Genomic DNA, 19,963 nt, shown 5'->3' with positions numbered 1-19,963 from the left:
TCAGGAGGAGAAGGGGATGAATGAGGACGAGATGGTTGGATGGCATCACCGACTCGATGGACATGAGTTTGAGCAAACTCTGGGAGGTGGTAAAGGACAGGGGAGCCTGGTGTGCTGCAGTGCATGGGGTCACAAAGAGTTGGACATGACTGAGTGACTGAACAACAATTTCTTTATCCATTCATCTACTGATGCACACTTGGGTTGCTTCCAAATTTTTGGTGATTGTAAATAATGCACTGGGGTGCATGTATCTTTTTTAATTAGTGTTTTCCGTTTTCTTCAAAGATATACCTACGAGTGGAATTGCTGGATCACATGGTAGCTCTATTTTTAGTTTTTCAAGAAATCTCCCTGCAGGGTTCCACAGCGGCTGCACCAATTTACACACCCATCAAGAGCGTATAAGGGTTTCCTTTTCAAGGAGTTTTGATTTTTTTCCCTCATCTGCCTCATCTCCTCTCCCATATTCCCATTTAAAATAAAACTGTTGAAACCCACCTTCAGCAGCATCTGCACCCTCCCTGATTGGATTTCTCCAGGAATCATAGGTTTCTCAGAGCCACACACTGGACGCTTCCACAGTCTCTTCAGGAGCTCCTATTTTACCCTGAGCCAGTAGTATATAGCCTTCAAGGGACAAAATAGACACAAAACGGCAGCTGCTGTGCACATTGGCTCTCTGTTGCTGCTGTTCAGTTGCAAAGTTCTGTTGGACTCTTTGCCACCCCATGGACTGCAGCACACCAGGCTTCCCTGTCCTACACTCTCTTGGAGTTTGCTCAAATTTATGTCCACGGAATGGGTGATGCAACCTAACCATCTCATCTTCTGCCGCCCCCTTCTCCTTTTGCCTTCAATCTTGCCCAGCACTTTAACTTTCAACAAGCGGGAGCTTGGAAGCCAAGCAAAGGGGCAGGGAACGCAGAGCATAAACCGCTGGTTCCGGACCCTGACTCTCTGCAGTTGCTCCATGCAGCTCAAACTGCCTGCACTCACTGGGGAGGGAAAGGTTTCTCAGCAAGCCCTTCCTTAATTCTGGGTCTCGTTTGTTAAACTACCCTCCTCCCTGACGACCGCCCCCTCACCACCACCACTTTCATTTCAGGAAGGAAATAGTTAAAAAGACTCCTGCCCTTCAGGGCCTGGGAGGGGGCGGCCGCCTATTGCTTTATAGTGGCTGCAGCCCTGGAGGGCTGGAAGGCTGGGACTTTCTCGCCGCCCTAGAGTGGAGTAGATCTGGGAGCTTTGAGAGAAGGGGAGGACAGACGCGAGGCGCGTCCCTTCGGAGTTTTCTTTTTCTTGAGAACCCGCACGCGCGCGCACAGCCAGCCCTTTGGTCTGGCGATCGCGGACCAGAGGTGGAGAAGCTCCATCCCCGCGGTGGCTGAAGCCTGGCGGCTCGGGGAGGACCTCCCCAGAGAAGCCGTGCCCAGGAAGTTTTCCGAAGCGGAGGCAACGGTACAGCCGGGGCCGCCGCCGCGCCGGATCCCGGGACACTCGCCATTCACCCTCGCCGGCTCGGCTTCTACTCGCCCGGGCGCCGCACGCGGACCGGGCAGCCGTCTGCGCCCGCGGAGCTCCACGGTCGGTGCAACTCTTTCCTCTCGGGGTCTCGAGTCGGGTGGGGGAGACGCTGGTGGGCCCCTGGGTGGGGAGGACAGGCGACCTCCGAGCGATGTCGCCCGGCGCCGGCACCTCTGCCCCGGGGCTGGCATCACCTGCCCGCGGGGGTGCGTGGCTGCGCGGGCGACTTCCTGGGCGGCTGCGCTCCCGGGCAAGTTTGGGGTTTGGGAAACTGATCCGAAGCCCCTCCGCCTTCCCGGGCGGGCGGCGGAGTTTTCATCCAAAGAAAATCTGGATCTCCCTTCTCCAGGCGTGCGAGAACTTTGTGGACCATCACGCCGGTGTCGCTGGCTCCAAAGCCCCCTTGTGAAGTTTGCCCCGCTGCTGGCTCACGCCCGGGACGTGCCAAGGGTAGCCAAGGGCACCGGGTGTGAGGGGCAGATGTGTTTGGAAAAGATGTTTTTGGAGAACCCCCAGGGCAGCTACTTTGGAAGCCTGCCTGTGGAGGTCTGGGCGTTTTGGTCTGTGCCCTCCTTTAAAGGACACTTGTTGCCTTCACGTGCGGAAAACAAGGGCCGTTCCCAGATAATCGACCTCTGTTTCCGCCGTCCTAATGGCGTTCCCGGTACTTGGCGGCACAGGGGGTGGGCTCGGAGGCATATTAAAGACAGCCGTTGTCAGTCAGGAGAGTTACTAATTTCTTAGTGAGCAAAACCCACCAAAGTGGGGGGCGAAAACTTATTTAAAAGTTCCTAGTTGTTTTTTTTTTCTCTTGTAGATTATTTATGGCTCCCTCGCCCCCACCCTCCGTTTTGTGTTAACTAATTGAGAAATACCTTGGCAATCATTTCATGTAAATTACCTGCTCTAAACTCACGCCACCTGGGTAAGGTTGGAATTTCCAAATCACTAATTTGCTGAACTTTGATCCTCAGAGTCCCCAGATGTGAAAAGGTTTAAGCATCAGGATCGAGTCCTCTTGCCTCATACTAGCTTTTGAACTCCAGGAAATCCTTAGACCCCAAATATGAAGAACACTGAATCTGTAAACCAGGTCCTTCAGGTCTGAACCTGAGAGGCTTCACCAGAGCTATGAGTGATGATGACTGATGATCTGAAGTCAGCGTGACTTAGATCCATGGAGATGAGCTAAGACTCATCCTCGGAGGAATATGTAGTTCAGAGGGTTTCTTTCCCTTTGGTTTTGCGTCTTTCATCCAATGATGATATGGCAGACACATGCCTTTCCCAAATGTACCTTAGTTCTGCAGTTCCATATGTGTACAGACAGGGCTGAGCGAGATGACTTCAGAAATGGTGGTGTCACCGTTGGAGGAGGGAGGCAAGTGGTTCTTATGGTAGGCAGCTCACACTTTGATAAGAACCCCCGGCTTTGATAAGACTCCTCAACTCCTGCGGTCATCAGCTCACCAAGTGAACCAAAGTGCTGATGTTCAAACACTAGTGCTACTTTTGTGAGCCACCTAGCCAGGCCCGCTCGCAAAATATCCTCCTAGCAGACTATGATGGGCAGAGAGCCATTCCATTTCTGAGAAAGGCCTTCTGTCTCTTACTTTGAAGAAAACTCCTTAATAAGGTTCATTCCCATTGGGAAACTGGAAGGCATTAGTCATTAAATAGCATAAGATATTGAAGAATTTCCTTTTTTTCCATCTCTGATCTGAAGAGGAGAGTGACAACATGCTTTATTCTTGGAGCGGTGTGGAGCCCTGATCACCACTGTGTAACTGAAATAGCGGCGTTTCATAGGTCTATCAATATTTTGGCAGATACTCCAAACTGTAAGAAGCAAGGAAAAAAAAAAAGCTGCTTATTATTTGACTTAGTCAAAAAGTTCGTTTGGGCTTTTCCATCAGCTGGTACAAAAAACCCGAATGGACTTTTTGGGCAACCCAATACTTACAATTGTCTAGGCAGAACCATATACCCAGTATGCCCGTAGCTTAGAAAAACTGATATTTTAATCATTTAATCAGACTGAATCAAGTCCTATGATTAATTAGAGTGAAGGGTTATACCTGTCCTACCACTTCGTGGTCACAAAAAGGTAACTTCTTCAAGGCTGTTTCCTCATGATAGTCTCCCTGCCTACCTAGAGTTGTGAAGCTCAAGTCAGGTAACAAATAGGTGTATAATAGATTACCACAGTACGTAAACTTTTTTTGGCCTCGTGGCATAGTTTCCTGACCAGGGATGGAACCCATGCTCCCTGCAGTGAAAGCACAGGGTCTTAACCACTGGACCACCAGGGAAGTCCCAAATGTTATTATTAATTCAGGTTCCTGGGGAAAAAAAATCTCTGGGGGAGGCAAAAGTATACAGTATTGCACCTTACATTTACTTTAGACCTTCTGTAACCTTGAATAAATCTTATTTCTTCATATATTGACTAAGCCCTTAGCTTTATTAATAACCAAGATAACTGTCAAACTCCTAAAAATGGCTGATATCAACCACGGATAGACTCAAAAGGACACAATTCTTAAAACTTAAACTGTGACCTGGATGTGTTCATCATATGTACACACTACATCATGAATGAAAGATTCACAAAAACTCACAGAAAAGATCAAAATGGGAAGAGCCATTTTTATATATGTTTGTTGTATAATCACCAACCTCCCTCATTTTCCCAGCATCTAGACTTCCTGAACAAGAAGGACCACTTGCTCTCTGCAAGTGACTAAAACAAAACAATGAAATGGTCTTTTGAAATCATATCTAAGCACCCTGCAATGTCTGTTGCTTCTTCAGAATGCTGGAAACATTGTTGAACATTTTAAGTGCTAAGTGAGTGTACAGCCTAGCAGTTAGCTCAGACTCAAAGTCAGACTCACCTGCCTTGGTGTCATAGAAGGGCCACATCAGCTATGGCCTTGGTGAGCTACTTGACCTTTCTGAGCCTGTTTCCCTGTGTTTATAATGGAAACAGATACATGGTTCTCATGGTCATTGGATGGATGAGATGACATCGCACGTGTGAAGTGCTCAACGTGGTGAATGGCTGGTCAGAATCAATGTAGCTATAAAGGATGTTCCCTGGTGGCTCAGAGGTTAAAGCGTCTGCCCCCAATGCAGGAGACCCGGGTTCAATCCCTGGGTCGGGAAGATCCCCTGGAGAAGGAAATGGTAACCCACTCTAGTATTCTTGCCTGGAGAATCCCATGGACGGAGAAGCCTGGTAGGCTACAGTCCACGGGGTCGCAAAGAGTCGGACACGACTGAGCAACGGAACAGAACGGAAAGAATATAAACGGATATTTGGAAAATCAAATAGTACACCTGGTCTGAGAAAGTCCATTACTAATAGTTCTACTCATTGATAAATATCCTTATAGTAATTTCTGACAAATGGAAGAGCAAAAATCCTCCTGTCGGAGGGTGTAGATTGGACTTCCCTGAAGGTTAAGACCTGTGGTTAAGACTTCCTGTGGTTAAGACTCCACGCTTCCACCCGGGGCAAATTCATGTCAATGTATGGCAAAACCAACCAATATAATATTGTAAAATAATTTGCCTCCAATAAAAAATAAATTAATTAAAAAATTTTAAAAAATAAATTTAAAAAATTGACCTGAACAAAACTAAAAACAAGTTAAAAAAAAAAGACTCCACGCTTCCAAAGCAGCGTGGAGTATTCAATCCCTGGTCAGGGAACTAGGATCCCACATGCCATGAAATGCCTACCCCCTAAAAAAGATGTAGATTGTACACATTATTTATCCAGGTTTTTAATAAAATATCCTGTCTTTATCAACTATCTTATTTTTAATTGACTAAGATTGTTAAATGTATTGACGATTTAATCACAGTTCTGATTTTCAGTGAACATCTCATAATACCTAATAGGCACCTGAGCTGCATTTTATTTCTGGGTTCATCATTTACCACATGGTAAACAGCACACATGTTGAAATACTAGATTGTTAATTATAGAATTTGGTGATTTTATGCCTTACTACTATATGACTTTCACTCAGTATGTAATGTCTTTTCCATTAGTAAATAAAATATTGTTATCTCAACAGTTGAAGATTTTCTGTAATTCAGGCTATCAGCCTAAGTGTAAGGGAGAAAAGAAAGTAACTTCTTCTGTACTACTTAAAGGGAAAACTGTCAAGTCCTCATTCATATTATAATCTAGATGTATATGTGTGCATGCGTGTTCAGTCACTTCAGTCGTGTCTGACTCTCTGCGACCCCATGGACGGTAGCCCACCAGGCTCCTGTCCATGGGACTTCCCAGGCAAGAATACTGGAGTGGGTTGCCGTGCCTCCTCCAGGGGATCTTCCCCACCCAGCGATGGAACCTGAGGCTTCTCCTGCATCTTCTGTATTGCAGGCGGAGTCTTTACCACTGAGCCACCCAGGAAGCCCCAGATGTAGGTATAGCAGTGGAGAAAGGCAAGAGAGGCAGAGATACAGAGATATAACCTGCCCTTATAGAGAGCTTTGATCTTGTCTGCCTTTGTTCTGCCATGGGGTAACCTAACACAGATGTCATCTCATCCACTTACCAAATAAATCCTGCTTTTTCATTGAAGCAGTAAATTATGATTGACTGCAGTCTTACTGGCAGCTGGATTTGTAACCAAAATCATTTTCCCTCTTTTCTTTTTCCAGGTGGAGAAAGAAAAAAAAAAAAAAAGAGGGTGTCAAATCAACAGATTAAGTGACATTTCCTGAAATTTGCATCAAGATGGAAACCTTTTGGCTCAGGGTGTCCTTCTGGGTGGCGCTGGTTGGAGGTGTCATCGGTGATAACCCTGAAAGCTACAGCACAAACCTAAGCATCCATGTGGACAGTGTCACCACTTTCCGTGGGACAGAACTCAGCTTCGTGGTTACCACACATCAACCCACGAATTTGGCCCTCCCCAGCAATGGCTCAATGCACAACTATTGCCCACAACAGACTAAGATTACTTCAGCTTTCAAATACATTAACACTGTGATATCGTGTACTATTTTCATCGTGGGAATGGTGGGGAATGCAACCCTGCTCAGGATCATTTACCAGAACAAGTGCATGAGGAATGGCCCCAACGCGCTGATAGCCAGCCTTGCCCTTGGAGACCTTATCTATGTGGTCATTGATCTCCCTATCAATGTATTTAAGGTAGGAAATCACCACGCGTGCGTTTGCAGGTTGGCATGCATGCTCTGGTTCCACAGCCGAGAGGAGTGCCTCAGACCTTTCTGTCCTTTGGAGTTTCAGTCCGTGTTTTTACTGAGAGCCATTTCTGCTGTCTTAAAACTGGGTGACATTTATAATTTTTATTATTTCTTCAGTGGGACACTGATTTTCTGACTTATTTATTAACAAAAGAGTATCTCAGGGATGACTCTTCAAACAGTTGTGGTCTTCCATGAATGGGGTTCTCATGCCAGTCCTAAGCTGGCTGAGTGGATGGGCAATATGGGAAAAGATCAGTGGATTTTTTTGAGATTCCATTTCTGGGGTGAGACCTACTGAGCCCAACAAGTATTTAAAATAAATATATCTTCAGTTTTAGTTACCTTCTCAGTGTGATGCTGTCTGGGAGCCAGATATCCACAGTTTGACATGAAATGAGAGGGCTTGTTTTATTTTGACTGGCTGATTGAAGTCAAAGGTCATGCTGGCTTCTGCAGTTATCGGGGTGACTTAGAGATAACAGGATGCATGTGATGGCAACCCAGTGGTGACCACGTTGAGCAGCGTTGCTAAAACCATTTCAAACGGGCCTTGGTTTACTGCTGCATCCTTCCGTGTTTCAGCTTACGTTTATGGAGAACCCACTGTGTGCCTGCATGTGTGCACTGCCCAGAGCTAGGCAGTGGGACCCAAGTCAGTGCCTGGGTGGGAGAAAATGATAACTCACCCATTGTTGGTGTGATCGCCTTGCTCTCGGGACTAGTTAGTACCAAAACAACTACAGCCAAAAGCAATTAGTCATTCCACATTGGGTTAGTGGTTGTGAGGGGGAAACTGCTGCAAGAATTCAAATGAGCTGAAATTCAAATGAAATTTCATGATCTTTGCCAGATGTTTTGGAATGTCTTTATTCCTAGCCCAGGGAAAGCACGTTCCTCAGCCTTCTTTTTCTTTTTTTTTCTTCTATGTATTATCTGTAGAAACAAAACTATTCTGAGCAAGAATACTCTGAAATATGACTGGAAGTGGAAAGTTTTGTCAGTTGCAGACATGCTTAGTTTTACGAGAAACAATAGGCTCTGGGTTTTAAGTAGATCGACTCCAACCGTGGTGACATGACACTCGCCTGCTAGAAAAAGCAGTGGTCTGACAACAAAGATGAAAACACTGATGAAAACTTTGAACATTACAAGCAAATAAATCCTCTCACAATGATTCCAATACACTGTTTGCCAAATTGGGAGAATAAGACACCAAAAGGTTAAAAATCACATACTGTCTCTTTCCACAGAAGGGCATGAGCACATGTGTTTTCTATTTGAACGTAAAGCAGAATTTCAGAACCAAATTAGGAGGCAAAATTGTAAATAGGAGGCAAATGTGTAAATAATTTAAAATATTTAGCACATGCTACAGAACTTTTTTTTTCTTTTCAAAAGTTTTTTATTTTCTCTTTGTGAAATATTACATGTACTCAACATAGCTTCCTTAAGACATCTCTTTATTAAGAGATTAAAAAATGTTGACTTATTCACAATCATGGTGTGGAATATTAAATAAACATTGATTATTCATATTTATACAGCTAGTTAACCAACCCATTATGGCTTGGGAAACATCAGAACTGTCTCTGAATTAATAATCCCTATCTGACCAGGTGCAGAAGCAGGTTTTTGGCACATCAGTATCTGCTGAGGAGACATCTCTTTGAGGTGCTACCTGTCATTCACCTGGCTAAACTTCATTTCTATTCCATAATAACATTTTAAGTCAGATCACATGGGATGTCTCCAAATTTGGTGAAAATTCAAATAAAGCTTTGTTTTACATTCATATAGCAATGCGTGAAAACTAGCACTTCCTTATTTGACCTTATAAGTCTCCCATCTTGGGAGTCCAATACTTCATACTGCCGTTTTCAACAATGTGGACAGTTTGATGTGTTTCTTTGTTGTGGGAGTGCTTTTGTATAATTCCTGTTTTTCTAAAACTTATGTAATGAGTCATTTAACCAATGGTTATTTTAGAAAGTAAACCTTTGGGGTTAAAAAAAAAAGAATTACTCTTTAGTCATTTTAGTCTTCTTTCAGGGGAAAAGAGAAAAGCACTGGAGTGAGCATAAAAGTCTCACAATATTCACGAGCTATTTCTACTTCCTCCTGGCAGTCCTCTTGTCTAGATTGGGAAACTGTAAGATGTTACTGTTTCTCTGACTTCTGCCTGAGAGTCAGAGAATTCCTTCTAAGCAAGCTGCCTCCTGCTGTAAGAGTCTGATGCCTTGAAATCTCACACATCATACCTATGGATTCCTCTGACCATGTCAAGCTGTATTTCAGGGCAAAATAGTAGCCATCCAATCTCACTGTACCATTATGTTTAGGTACCAATGAAAAGTGCATAGACTTGAAGAACATTCTATTAAAGGGATGCATGAAGCTTCTTTATCTCCCCTACTATTAGAATTAGGTTGAAAGAAGAATGGTTGAAAGGACGTGCCACATTCTTCAAAGAAAGATACGTTTTCAGATCACACAGGTCATTGTGTTTAACAGTTCCATCAGTTGCTTTTTTTAGACTCAGTTCTAAGGTGTCTCCAGAGGGCGAACATTGCATTGAGTGGGGTTAGAATCAGAATAAGTGAAAGCAGTGTACAGGTGGCAAGCTAGACTTGCTGATGAGACTGTTACAATAAAAAGGAGAGTGCCTGACAAAGTGTTCTTTCTATTCACATTTTGTAATCTCTCTTTCACTTTGAAAGAGGTTGCACTGAAATTGTTTCATGCGTTGATGTGCTGGAAACCCAGCAGAAGAGCAGGGCAGCCAGTCTCAGACGACTAGGCTGTTTCTGTTCGGTCATCATCCCATGCAGCTAGTGTTGGGTGGCTTGGGATGCTCTGTGGGCATGGAAGAGGCGTTCACTACACATCTGAAGTTCCAGGTTTCCTTGTTAATGTCTGTCGTGTCAGGATTTCCTCCTCCAGGCTGTAATGGACGTTGCTTGCACTTATCACGTGCTTCTCTGCTCGGACGCCCCCAAGAGCTCCTGCTTCTTCCTAACACGCATGTGCAGCTCTCGTCCAAATGGCAGCACTACCCCTAAGTAACGTTCTCTGCCCTGAGGCTGGATATAATCACCGAATTGCCTCTGCTGAAGCATGTACAAATCCTGAATTTAAAAATGAATTAGGTCTTAAGTTATATACACTGCACAGAGAAGAAATAACCCAAAAGTGAAGAGAAATTCCTCTAGCCTTGTTTACACTTGTGCGAGCGCGCACACACACACACACACACACACACACATACATACACATTACCTGACAATAAAAATCAGACAGTCTGAGACAATATAAAGTAGAAGGAACCAAAGGACGCAAATAAATGCCAATTATCTTGTTGACTGTCAAATGGCAATGTTGAAATGCTATTATTTATCAAGGGATTACTCTAATTTTGAATTATACAAAAACAAAACATATCGTTAGATTCATGAGAAGATTAACAAAAATAGGAGAGAGGAGAGAAAAGGAGTTAGTAGACCCTTTCAAGTAGTCACACTTATAACCAAACTGATGATGGATTCAGTCTGTCAAGAATTACACTATTTGATATCCTGAACTTTCAAGGAAGGCAAAAACTTAGCAAAATAGATCAATCTGTATATAAAATATTTACATTCACTGCAATGATAAAACAAAGCATCGTATCTGTGTTTCAAGTCCAAAAATACCCCCTAATGACTCAATGACAATATAGAATTATAGAATTTAATAATTATAAATTTTTTTAATGACTCATTTATGCCAACTTTAGGGAGATAGGTTTTAAACTTGAATAGAGTGGAAACCCTAAAAGTGATGTTGGTGCATGGGTGGGCCAAAGCTTGGTATCATGTGCTTTCAGTTCAGTTCAGTCCCTCAGTTGTGTCCGACTCTTTGTGACACCACGGACTGCAGCACGCCAGGCTGCCCTGTCCATCACCAACTCCTGGAGCTTACTCAAACTCATGTCCATCCAGTCGGTGATGCCATGTGCTTTCAGGATGACAGTAACTCAGATGTACACACAGATATGCCCATAAGCCATTGCAGCTCATCCTCTTAAGTAGAAACAGGAGTGTGGGGAGATATATGTAGTAAGGGAGCAGAATGGAGAGGATGAGAATGGCAGCCGTGGGAAGAGGGAGCAATTGAGCCCAGTGACTTGGCATGGAAATGTCATCACGGGGGAGCCGAAACCAGTGACGTCATACACAATACTGTAGGTGAAGAACGGCTCCACTGGCGTGTAGGGTAAAGCAGATCTCTGAGAACAAGCTAAGCAGCCAGTGACACATCCAGTAATTAGTTGTTGACTAATTGACTCCATTCCAAGCAACCACCTCTTCCTGAGGACAACAGTGAAAAATAAATACAATTTCTGTATGAAATTATCAAGGATATTTTGCAATGAAAAGCCAAGATTCCCAATATGTTTCTCTGGCAGAGGATCTGAGCAATGTGGAAACCAGAGACATTCACACAAAGCCAGTTTATCTCCATATTCACACAGACTTTGACATCTTGTGCAACTGGAATCCATCTTGTTTGGGCAGCCATACAAAAGTTGTTTCCGGACACATCAAATCACCAGGGCAATATCTGTATTGGAAACAAATTGCCACAGCATAAAAAGCATATGCCTCAAACATAGAACCTGTTCAATAAGTGCTTTTTAATATGATTTAACAAAATCATATCAAAACGATGTGATTAAAATTAACTTCTTTTTTTCCCACTGAAGTAGAGTTGATTTACAAGGTTGTGTTAATTTCTGCTACACAGCAAAGTGATTCAGTCATACAGTCATATTCTTTCCCATGATGGTTTTCACAGGATATTGAATACAGTTCCCTGTGCTATACAGTGGGACCTTGTTGTTTATACATCCTATAGATAATAGTTTGCATCTCCTAATCCCAAACTCCCAATCCTTTCTCTCCCACCCTACCTCCCCTTGGCAACCGCAAGTCTGTCCTCTGTGTCTGTGGGTCTCTTTCTGTTTCATAGATAAGTAAAAAATATAGGAACACTTCACAGATTTGCATGTCATCCTTGCCCAGGGGCCATGCTAATATCTGTATCCTTCCAGTTTTAGTATATGTGCTGCTGAAATGGGCACTAAAGCATACTTCTAATCTGATTTCTCTGAGATCTTCAAATTAAAATATTGATGACGATAAGGACGATGATACTGATCTGTCAGAGGGAGTCTTCATTTACAAACAAGGCGCAGGGTATTCTCTGTGGTCTGCACATACTACTCCCCCAAGCTGATCAGATTACCCACCCCTGCATATATAATCATGATGTTTGCCTTTTACTCATCATCAAGCAAATAAAAACAGGCCTTTCTCATATATTCCAGTAATAGCACTATAACCATAAAATTAGGTATTCCCTAAAATTTCAGAAAGAAAACGTCCCTTCACTGAGCTTTCTGTCTCCTTCCTGGTACCCCATACCCCAGCTCATCGTGTGCTGTTAGGTGTCTCTGCCTCGGCCTCATCTCTTCGTGCTTCTCATCTACTCCTGTTTGTCCAGCTAACCAAGAGTAGCAAGACGATCCTTCTGCCTGAAATATCCGCCCTCATGCCTCCTCTGGTTTCTTCCACTGTATTCTTCAGATCTCAGCTGCAGCAGCTCTTTGTCTGGGAAGCATGCCTGGCCTAGACTGGGTCAGGGCCTTCCTCCTGGGCTCCCATGACTCTCTCTTAACCCTGAAAGAGCATGAGACACACACCCTATTGTCCCTGGCAATTCCCTTGCCTGTCTGCCCCTCCTAGACTGCAGGTCCCCTGAGGCCCGCTGCCATCATTCTCATTTATCACGGTTTCTCCACATCCAACAAACACTGTGCCCAGTTTCAAAACTACTTGATGAATGAGCAAAATAAGAAAAATGTACTGTATTTGTCTCTATAAGAATGTTTTTCCCCCATGCAATTCCAGATCTAAAGACAGGCTTGCTTTTTTAATTTATTGAATCTTTACTATTCTCCTGCAAACCAGGGACAGCTCAAAGTCCAGAAATCTACGAGAGAAATATATGCAACATCACAGGATTGTTTTCCCTTTGTCTTTAGAGGTCAAGAGTTCTTTTTCTATGGTTCTGGCATTATATTGTTTAATTTCCTCTCTCTTGAGTAGTGTAACCAATTAAAGAATCTCGTTTCAAGATTTCTGTGCAATACACAGTCCTTCAGCATAGTTGTAATTGTGGTTTCGACTGAAATATTCAACCTACAAGTGATTTGGAATATCAAAATGAACATTCATATCACGAAAGATTTTATTTGCTCTTTAGAGAACAGGAAACAGATTGATTTTCTGGCATGGCTGAGACACAGGAAGATTGTAAAAGTTCATTATGCTAACTAGCTGACCTAAGGATATATGTACATATTAAATGACAGAGTGATAAATTTATTACCCAATTTGCTGTTTATTATAAGGAAGTTGCTGTCTGAAAAGGCTTCAGAACCCTCTCCAACTCTACCTCCCCTTCTGACTTTTCGTTTCCTGTGTCTGGGAATCTCATTGCTTTCTCTCATGGTCCTGTTAAGTAATTATTCTCATGTAAGGTTACTCAGCTAACCCTCAGCATTTGGCTCACAGCACAGTTATTCCCGCTTCGGTGATGGGGGATGGAAACCGTGCATCACAGCAGGATTGTTCCCAGGGCTGAGAGACGCTTTCAGTCCCCTTCTCACTGGGAAGGTGTTGGGATGTAGAGAACATTGTGACTGATACTTCTCCATCAAACTGGACAGATCATGGAAGAGGTTGCTGTATTCTAAACTGAAATCGTGATGCATAAATGCTTTACTTTTGAGAAAAGAATTTTCTCATACACACTGTGTGTTGCAGTAATTCCATCATTCTGTGCAGTAAAAGCAGATGTCCTGGCTCTTGTATTCTGAAATATTTCTACAGTGTCTTTGTCCCATGAGTTGCTAGCATGGGAGTTTTATTTCTTTATTATCATACAAAATTTACACAGTTCGTATATAGAGTATATGAACTAAAATGAAAGAGGATGGGGTATGAAGTTTCTGTCTCTGAAGTTGATTTGAAGGCTAGAGTGGTTAAATAAGGAATGTTCTAAGAAACTCCATCAAAATAAATTTGATACACAGCCAGAAATTCTACAACTGTTTCTGGATCTACCATCTAATCTCTCGGGAGCTAGAATTATTGCTTTCTACAGCTACCATTTTATTTTTAACTAGGTCTAGTTTTTCTTGGAAAAACTTTCCTACATTATAAAGGTAACAGTTGATATTAAACTGTAATAGAAGTGAACATAAGTCTCATTCAGTGTTACTTTTTGATAGCCTTATTTTCAAATTTGAACATCAAAAATTTTGCAAAACCACATTGCTCTAAAATGTTTATTTAAATTTGAGAGGTTTGAAGTCTTCATGTTCCTGAACTCAAGAAGCAAAAATCAAGTGTGCCTTAGATTTAGTATTATTTTTGTGAATGTGCAAATTTAAATTTCTCCACCTCATGCGACGAGTTGACTCACTGGAAAGACTCTGATGCTGGGAAAGGTTGGGGGCGGGAGGAGAAGGGGACGACCGAGAATGAGATGGCTGGATGGCATCACCGACTCTGTGGACATGAGTTTGAGTGAGCTCCAGGAGTTGGTGATGGACAGGGAGGCCTGGCGTGCTGTGATTCATGGGGTCACGGAGAGTCGGACACGACTGAGCGACTGAACTGAACTGAACTGAAACTTTAGAGAATTTAGAATTTAAACTTCTCTAAAAGTGTCATCAGCATCATTTGCCGTCATGTCTTACTTGGCAATTAGGATAGACAACAGAAGCTGCTCAAATTATGCTTCTCATAACACTTAAACATGGGAGTCCTATAATTTTAGATAGAGTTTTATACTAGAAAGTAATGGAAGTGGGCAACTGTTGGCCATTTGGTTTCTCAGTTACATCAGCTCTCTCTTGTCTAAATATTCTTTATTCATTCATAAATATTTATTGAGCTCCTCCTATATGTCAGTTATTGGGGAAATAGCAGTGAACAAAAACAATCCTTGTCCTCAAGGATTTACATTCTAGTAGAAGAACAAGACAACGATCAAGTTAAGGATGTGAAAGAGCAGCTAAGGAGAAAAGCAAAACAGGGAAGAGGAATAAACGAAGGGGGAGGAGTGGGTAAAGAAGAACTCAATAGAAGGCGATGTTGAGTAAAAACTAAAAGGAGCAAACCACACTACTGTCTATGAGCAGCCAGCCAGTGGAAATGGCAAGTGCAAAGGCCCTGGGGCAAGAATGTGCCCAGAGGGTCAATGGAGCAGCAAGGAAGCCACGGTGGTTGACTGGAAGGGAGAGAGTAGTAACACATGATGTCACGGAAATACTGGGGTAGGGCGGGCAGTGCCGGAAGCAGACAACATAGGGCCTAGCCATAGGTGACCATTTAATTTATTGTCCAAACCAAGATGCTTTGGGAGTGAAAGGAGACACTATCAATAATTGCATCTGGACAATAGGCATAAACCAAGACTGTCCTGGGGAAAGTAGGAAGTCTAGTCACCCTACCTACACACCTTTATAAAACCTTTAGCCTCTTTCTGCAAGTCAGATAGGAAACTCTTAGGAGGTTATGAACAGATGCGTGACATGATCTATTTTACATTTTAACAAGAACTTGCTGGCTACTGGGTTGAGAAGCATTTCCTAAATCGATGAAGGAAAAATATACACTGAAAATACATTTTGTGTACCAGTTTATAGGGCTTCCCTGGTGGCTCAGTCAGCAAAGAAGCTGCCTGCAATGCCAGAGAGGTGGCTTTGACCCCTGGGGTCGGGGAAGATCCCCAGGAGAAGAAAATGGCAACCTGCTCCAGTATTCTTGTCTGAAAAACCCCGTGGACAGAGGAGTCTGGTAGGTCACAGTCCACGGTTCACAGAGTTGGACACGACTGAGCAACTAAACCAGCACCACCATACCAATTTATAACGGGAGAATACTGCCCCCTAAAACTTAATTAGTGCTTTCTCTGTACCAAGCTAACTCATTGGATCCTCACAGCAAACTTATTGCACTGCTACTGCCTGAAAATGAAGAAACTGAGGCACAGTGTTTAAAGAATGTGCTCAAGGTCACACAGTCAGCAAGTGGCAGAGCCAGGGTCAGGATCCAGTCTGATCCCAGAGGCCATGCTCTTAGCTAAGCCGCCACACTGCTTCTCTTCCATGTGCCTCATAAGGCAAACTTGATAGTCATCCAGATGTCAGCCCTAGTACAGAAATAAATTTTCAAAGACTGTGTTCAAAAATAGTCATCCCCGTTTCTTTCCTGCATTAAATCCAATATTTCTTTAGTTGTTTATTTAGGACAGAAGTCACACACTACAAAGGAAGGATGTATATGAAACAGAGATTGCTCTCCAGAATAGCATTTGTGTTGTAAGTCTTGCAGATTGCATTGGAACATCTGGGAAACAGATTTTTGTATTCTATACTCATTGTCATGTTGGTGAGATCAACTGACAGAAGGAGGCCAGAAAATAAAAATAAATAAACTGTTAAAAAAAAAAAAAAGGTTAAGTCTTTTGATGATCTGATTGCTTAGACATATATATCTGCTCAGAGGAACGTTTTTGCCAAACTGATGCCTCATCCAATTATTACAGGAAAGGCAATTTTTAGGCATGAGACAGAAACATGAGTGTCTATGGCTATCCCACAGTTCCAGGTGGGATAGGAACACCTGATTTTATTGATAAAACTAAATGTTGCATTTCTAGACCTTCCTCCCCAGGAGTTTACCAAATGCATAGGAATTAAATGAGGAATATGAAAGAACAATGAATGACATTTGGGGATATGTCTAAAATTATATTTAAAAAGAAGCTAGAAATAAAATGCCTAGGAATAAACTTAACCAAGGGGGTAAAAGACCTATATTCTGAAAACTATAAAACACTGATGAAGGAAATTGAAGACGATAAAAAGAAATGTAAAGATACTTCAATCTCTTGAATTGGAAGAATTAATATTGTTAAAACGGCCATATTGCACAAAACAATCTCCAGATTTAGTGTAATTCTTATCAAAATACCCATGACATTTTTCACTGAACTGAACAAATAATTCTAAAATTTATATGGAACAACAAAAGACCCAAATTTCCAAAGCCATCTTAGAAAAAAGAGCAAAACTGGAAGTATCACCCTTTCTGACTGCAGACTATACTATCAGTTTAGTTCAGTTGCTCATTCGTGTCTGACTCTTTGCCACCCAATGGACTGCAGCACACCAGGCCTCCCTGTCCATCACCAACTCCCGGAGTTTACTCAAACTCATGTCCATCGAGTCAGTGATGCCATCCAACCATCTCATCCTCTGTCATCCCCTTCTCCTCCTGCCTTCAATCCCTCCCAGCATCAGGGTCTTTTCCAATGAGTCAGCTCTTCGTATCAGGTGGCCAAAGTATTGGAGTTTCAGCTTCAACATCAGTCCTTCCAATGAACACCCAGGACTGATCTCCTTCAGGATGGACTGGTTGGATCTCCTTGCAGTCCAAGGGACTCTCAAGAGTCTTCTTGAACTCCACCACAGTTCAAAAGCATCAATTTTTCAGCACTCAGCTTTCTTTATAGTCCAACTCTCACATCCATGCATGACACCTAGAAAAACCATAGCTTTAACTAGATGGACCTTTGTTAACAAAGTAATATCTCTGCTTTTTAATATGCTCTCTAGATTGGTCACAGCTTTTCTTCCAAGGAGCAAGTGTCTTTTAATTTCACGGCTGTAGTCACCATCTGCAATGATTTTGGAGCCCAAAAAAATAGTCTGTCACTGTTTCCACTGTTTCCCATCTATTTGCCTTGAAGGAATGGTACCAGATGCCATGATCTTAGTTTTCTGAATGTTGAGTTTTAGGCCAACATTTTCACTCTCCTCTTTAAGTTTCATCAAGGGGCTCTTTAGTTCTTTGCTTTCTGCCATAAGGGTGGTGTCATCTGCATATCTGAGGTTATTGATATTTCTCCCGGCAATCTTGATTCCAGCTTGTGCTTCCTCCAGCCCAGCGTTTCTCATGATGTACTCTGCATATATAAGTTAAATAAGCAGGGTGACAATATACAGTCTTGACGTACACCTTTCCCAATTTGGAACCAGTCTGTTGTTCCATGTCCACTTCTAACATTTGCTTCCTCACCTGCATACAGATTTCTTAAGAGGCAGGTCAGGTGGTCTGATATTCCCATCTCTTGAAGAATCTTCCACAGTTTATTGTGATCCACACAGTCAAAGGCTTAGGCATAGTCAATAAAGCAGACGTAGATGTTTTTCTGGAACTCTCTTGCTTTTTTCCATGATCCAGCAGATGTTGGCAGTTTTGGTTCTTCTGCCTTTTCTAAATCCAGCTTGAACATCTAGAAGTTCACAGTTCACATACTGTTGAAGCCTGGCGTGGAGAATTTTGAGCATTACTTGGAGAATTTTAAGCATTTAAATGCAGAGTTCCAAAGAATAGCAAGGAGAGATAGGCTTCCTCAGTGATCAATGCAAAGAAATAGAGGAAAACAATAGAATGGGAAAGATTAGGGATCTCTTCAAGAAAATTAGAGATACCAAGGGAACATTTCATGCAAAAATGGGCACAATAAAGGGCAGAAATGGTAGGGATCTAACAGAAGCAGAAGATATTAAGAGGTGGCAAGAATACACAGAAGAACTATACAAAAACGATTTTCACAACCCAGATAATCATGATGGTGTGATCCTGAAATGTGAAGTCAAGTGGGCCTTAGGAAGCATCACTACAAACAAAGCTAGTGGAGGTGATGGAATTCCAGTTGAGCTGTTTCAAATTCTGAAAGATGATACTGTAAAAGTGCTGCACTCAATATGTCAGCAAATTTGGAAAACTCAGCAGTGGCCACAGGACAGGAAAAGATCAGTTTCTTTCCAATCCCAAAGGAAGGCAATGCCAAAGAATGCTCAAACTACCACACAGACTATATATAAACCTACAGGAAACAAAACATATGGTCCTGGCGGAAAAGCAACCACATCATTGACAATGGAACAGAATAGACATACGAGAAATAAACTCATGCACCTATGTCAATTAATCTGCAACAAAGAAGGCAAGAATATACAGTGGAGAAAAGACACTCTGTTCAATAAGTAGTGCTGAGAACTGGATGGCTACGTTTCCTTATACCATATACAAAACAGAAAAAATCACTCAAAATGGATTTAAGACCTAAATGTAAGACCGGAAACCATAAAGTTACCAGAAGAGAGCATAAAAGACTCCTTAACAAAAATCATAGCAATATGTTTTTGGATCTGTCTCATAAGGCAAAAGAAATAAAAACAAAGATGAATATATGAAACCTAAATAAATTTAAAAGCTTTTGTTAGCAGAGGAAACCATCCATAAACCAAAAAGACAACCTGCAAAGTAGGACACAATGATGGAAATGATGTGACTAATGGCTTAATATTCAAAACAAACAGTTTGTAGAATCAATATCAAAGAATTAAACAACCCAATCAAAAAATGGCCAAAAACCTGAATATGCATTTTTCCAAAGACGACATGCATATGGCTAACAGGCACATAAAACAATAACTTGACTAATTACTAGAGAACTGCAAATCAAAATAATAATGAGATATCACCCCACACCTGTCAGAATAGCTATCATCAAAAAGTCAACAAATAACATATGTTGCAAGGATATGGAAGAAAGGGAACGCTTGTACACTGTTGGTGGGGATGTGAGTTGGTATAGCCGCTGTGGAAAGGGGTGTGAAAGTGCCTCAGAAAACTGCAAATAGAAATATCAAATGATGCATTCTTGGGTATGTATCTAGGAAAAAATGAAAATACTAATTTGAGTTTTATGTCACAAAAATCAATTCTATAGAATATCTGCCTTAAAAAGAACATGTGAACTTTTAACTTAGTTTCAAAAACAAAAATGTCTAGAATACTCCAGAATCTGTCTTTTGTGTCATGTATATCACAAATGCTGTGTGTCTCTGCTTATTTCCTTTGTTTCCACAAATTTGATGTTCTTATAAAAGCTAAACCTATGAAAATTAAGGTAGTGTTATATCATTTAAGTTGGAGAAGGAAATGACAACCCACTCCAGTGTTCTTGCCTGGAGAATCCCAGGGACGGGGGAGCCTGGTGGGCTGCCGTCTAT

The 19,963-nt window shown here is 42.1% G+C and overlaps 1 protein-coding gene and 1 non-coding gene across 2 annotated transcripts in view; one reads left to right on the top strand and one right to left on the bottom strand.

The window, feature by feature from the left end:
- Positions 1-679: 679 nt before the first annotated feature.
- EDNRA (endothelin receptor type A) overlaps positions 680-19,963 on the top strand; it is a 78,232-nt gene continuing 58,948 nt past the window's right edge. The window contains exons 1-2 of the mRNA XM_055404553.2: positions 680-1,587; positions 6,211-6,706. Of these exons, the coding sequence (XP_055260528.1) occupies positions 6,287-6,706 (420 nt within the window). The 5' untranslated portion in view covers positions 680-1,587; positions 6,211-6,286. The remainder of the gene's footprint in view (positions 1,588-6,210; positions 6,707-19,963) is intronic.
- Positions 11,781-11,884, bottom strand: LOC129542942 (U6 spliceosomal RNA). Its single transcript, XR_008683196.1, has one exon. It is a non-coding gene; the product is annotated as a U6 spliceosomal RNA (small nuclear RNA).

This window comes from Moschus berezovskii, chromosome 19 (genome assembly GCF_049115385.1).
Source record: "Moschus berezovskii isolate FMDL1 chromosome 19, NW_MosBer_1.0, whole genome shotgun sequence".
In the NCBI taxonomy this organism is placed as follows: domain Eukaryota; kingdom Metazoa; phylum Chordata; class Mammalia; order Artiodactyla; family Moschidae; genus Moschus; species Moschus berezovskii.
Note: the sequence above shows the minus strand (reverse complement) of the source record. Positions and strands in the feature narration are given on the sequence as shown.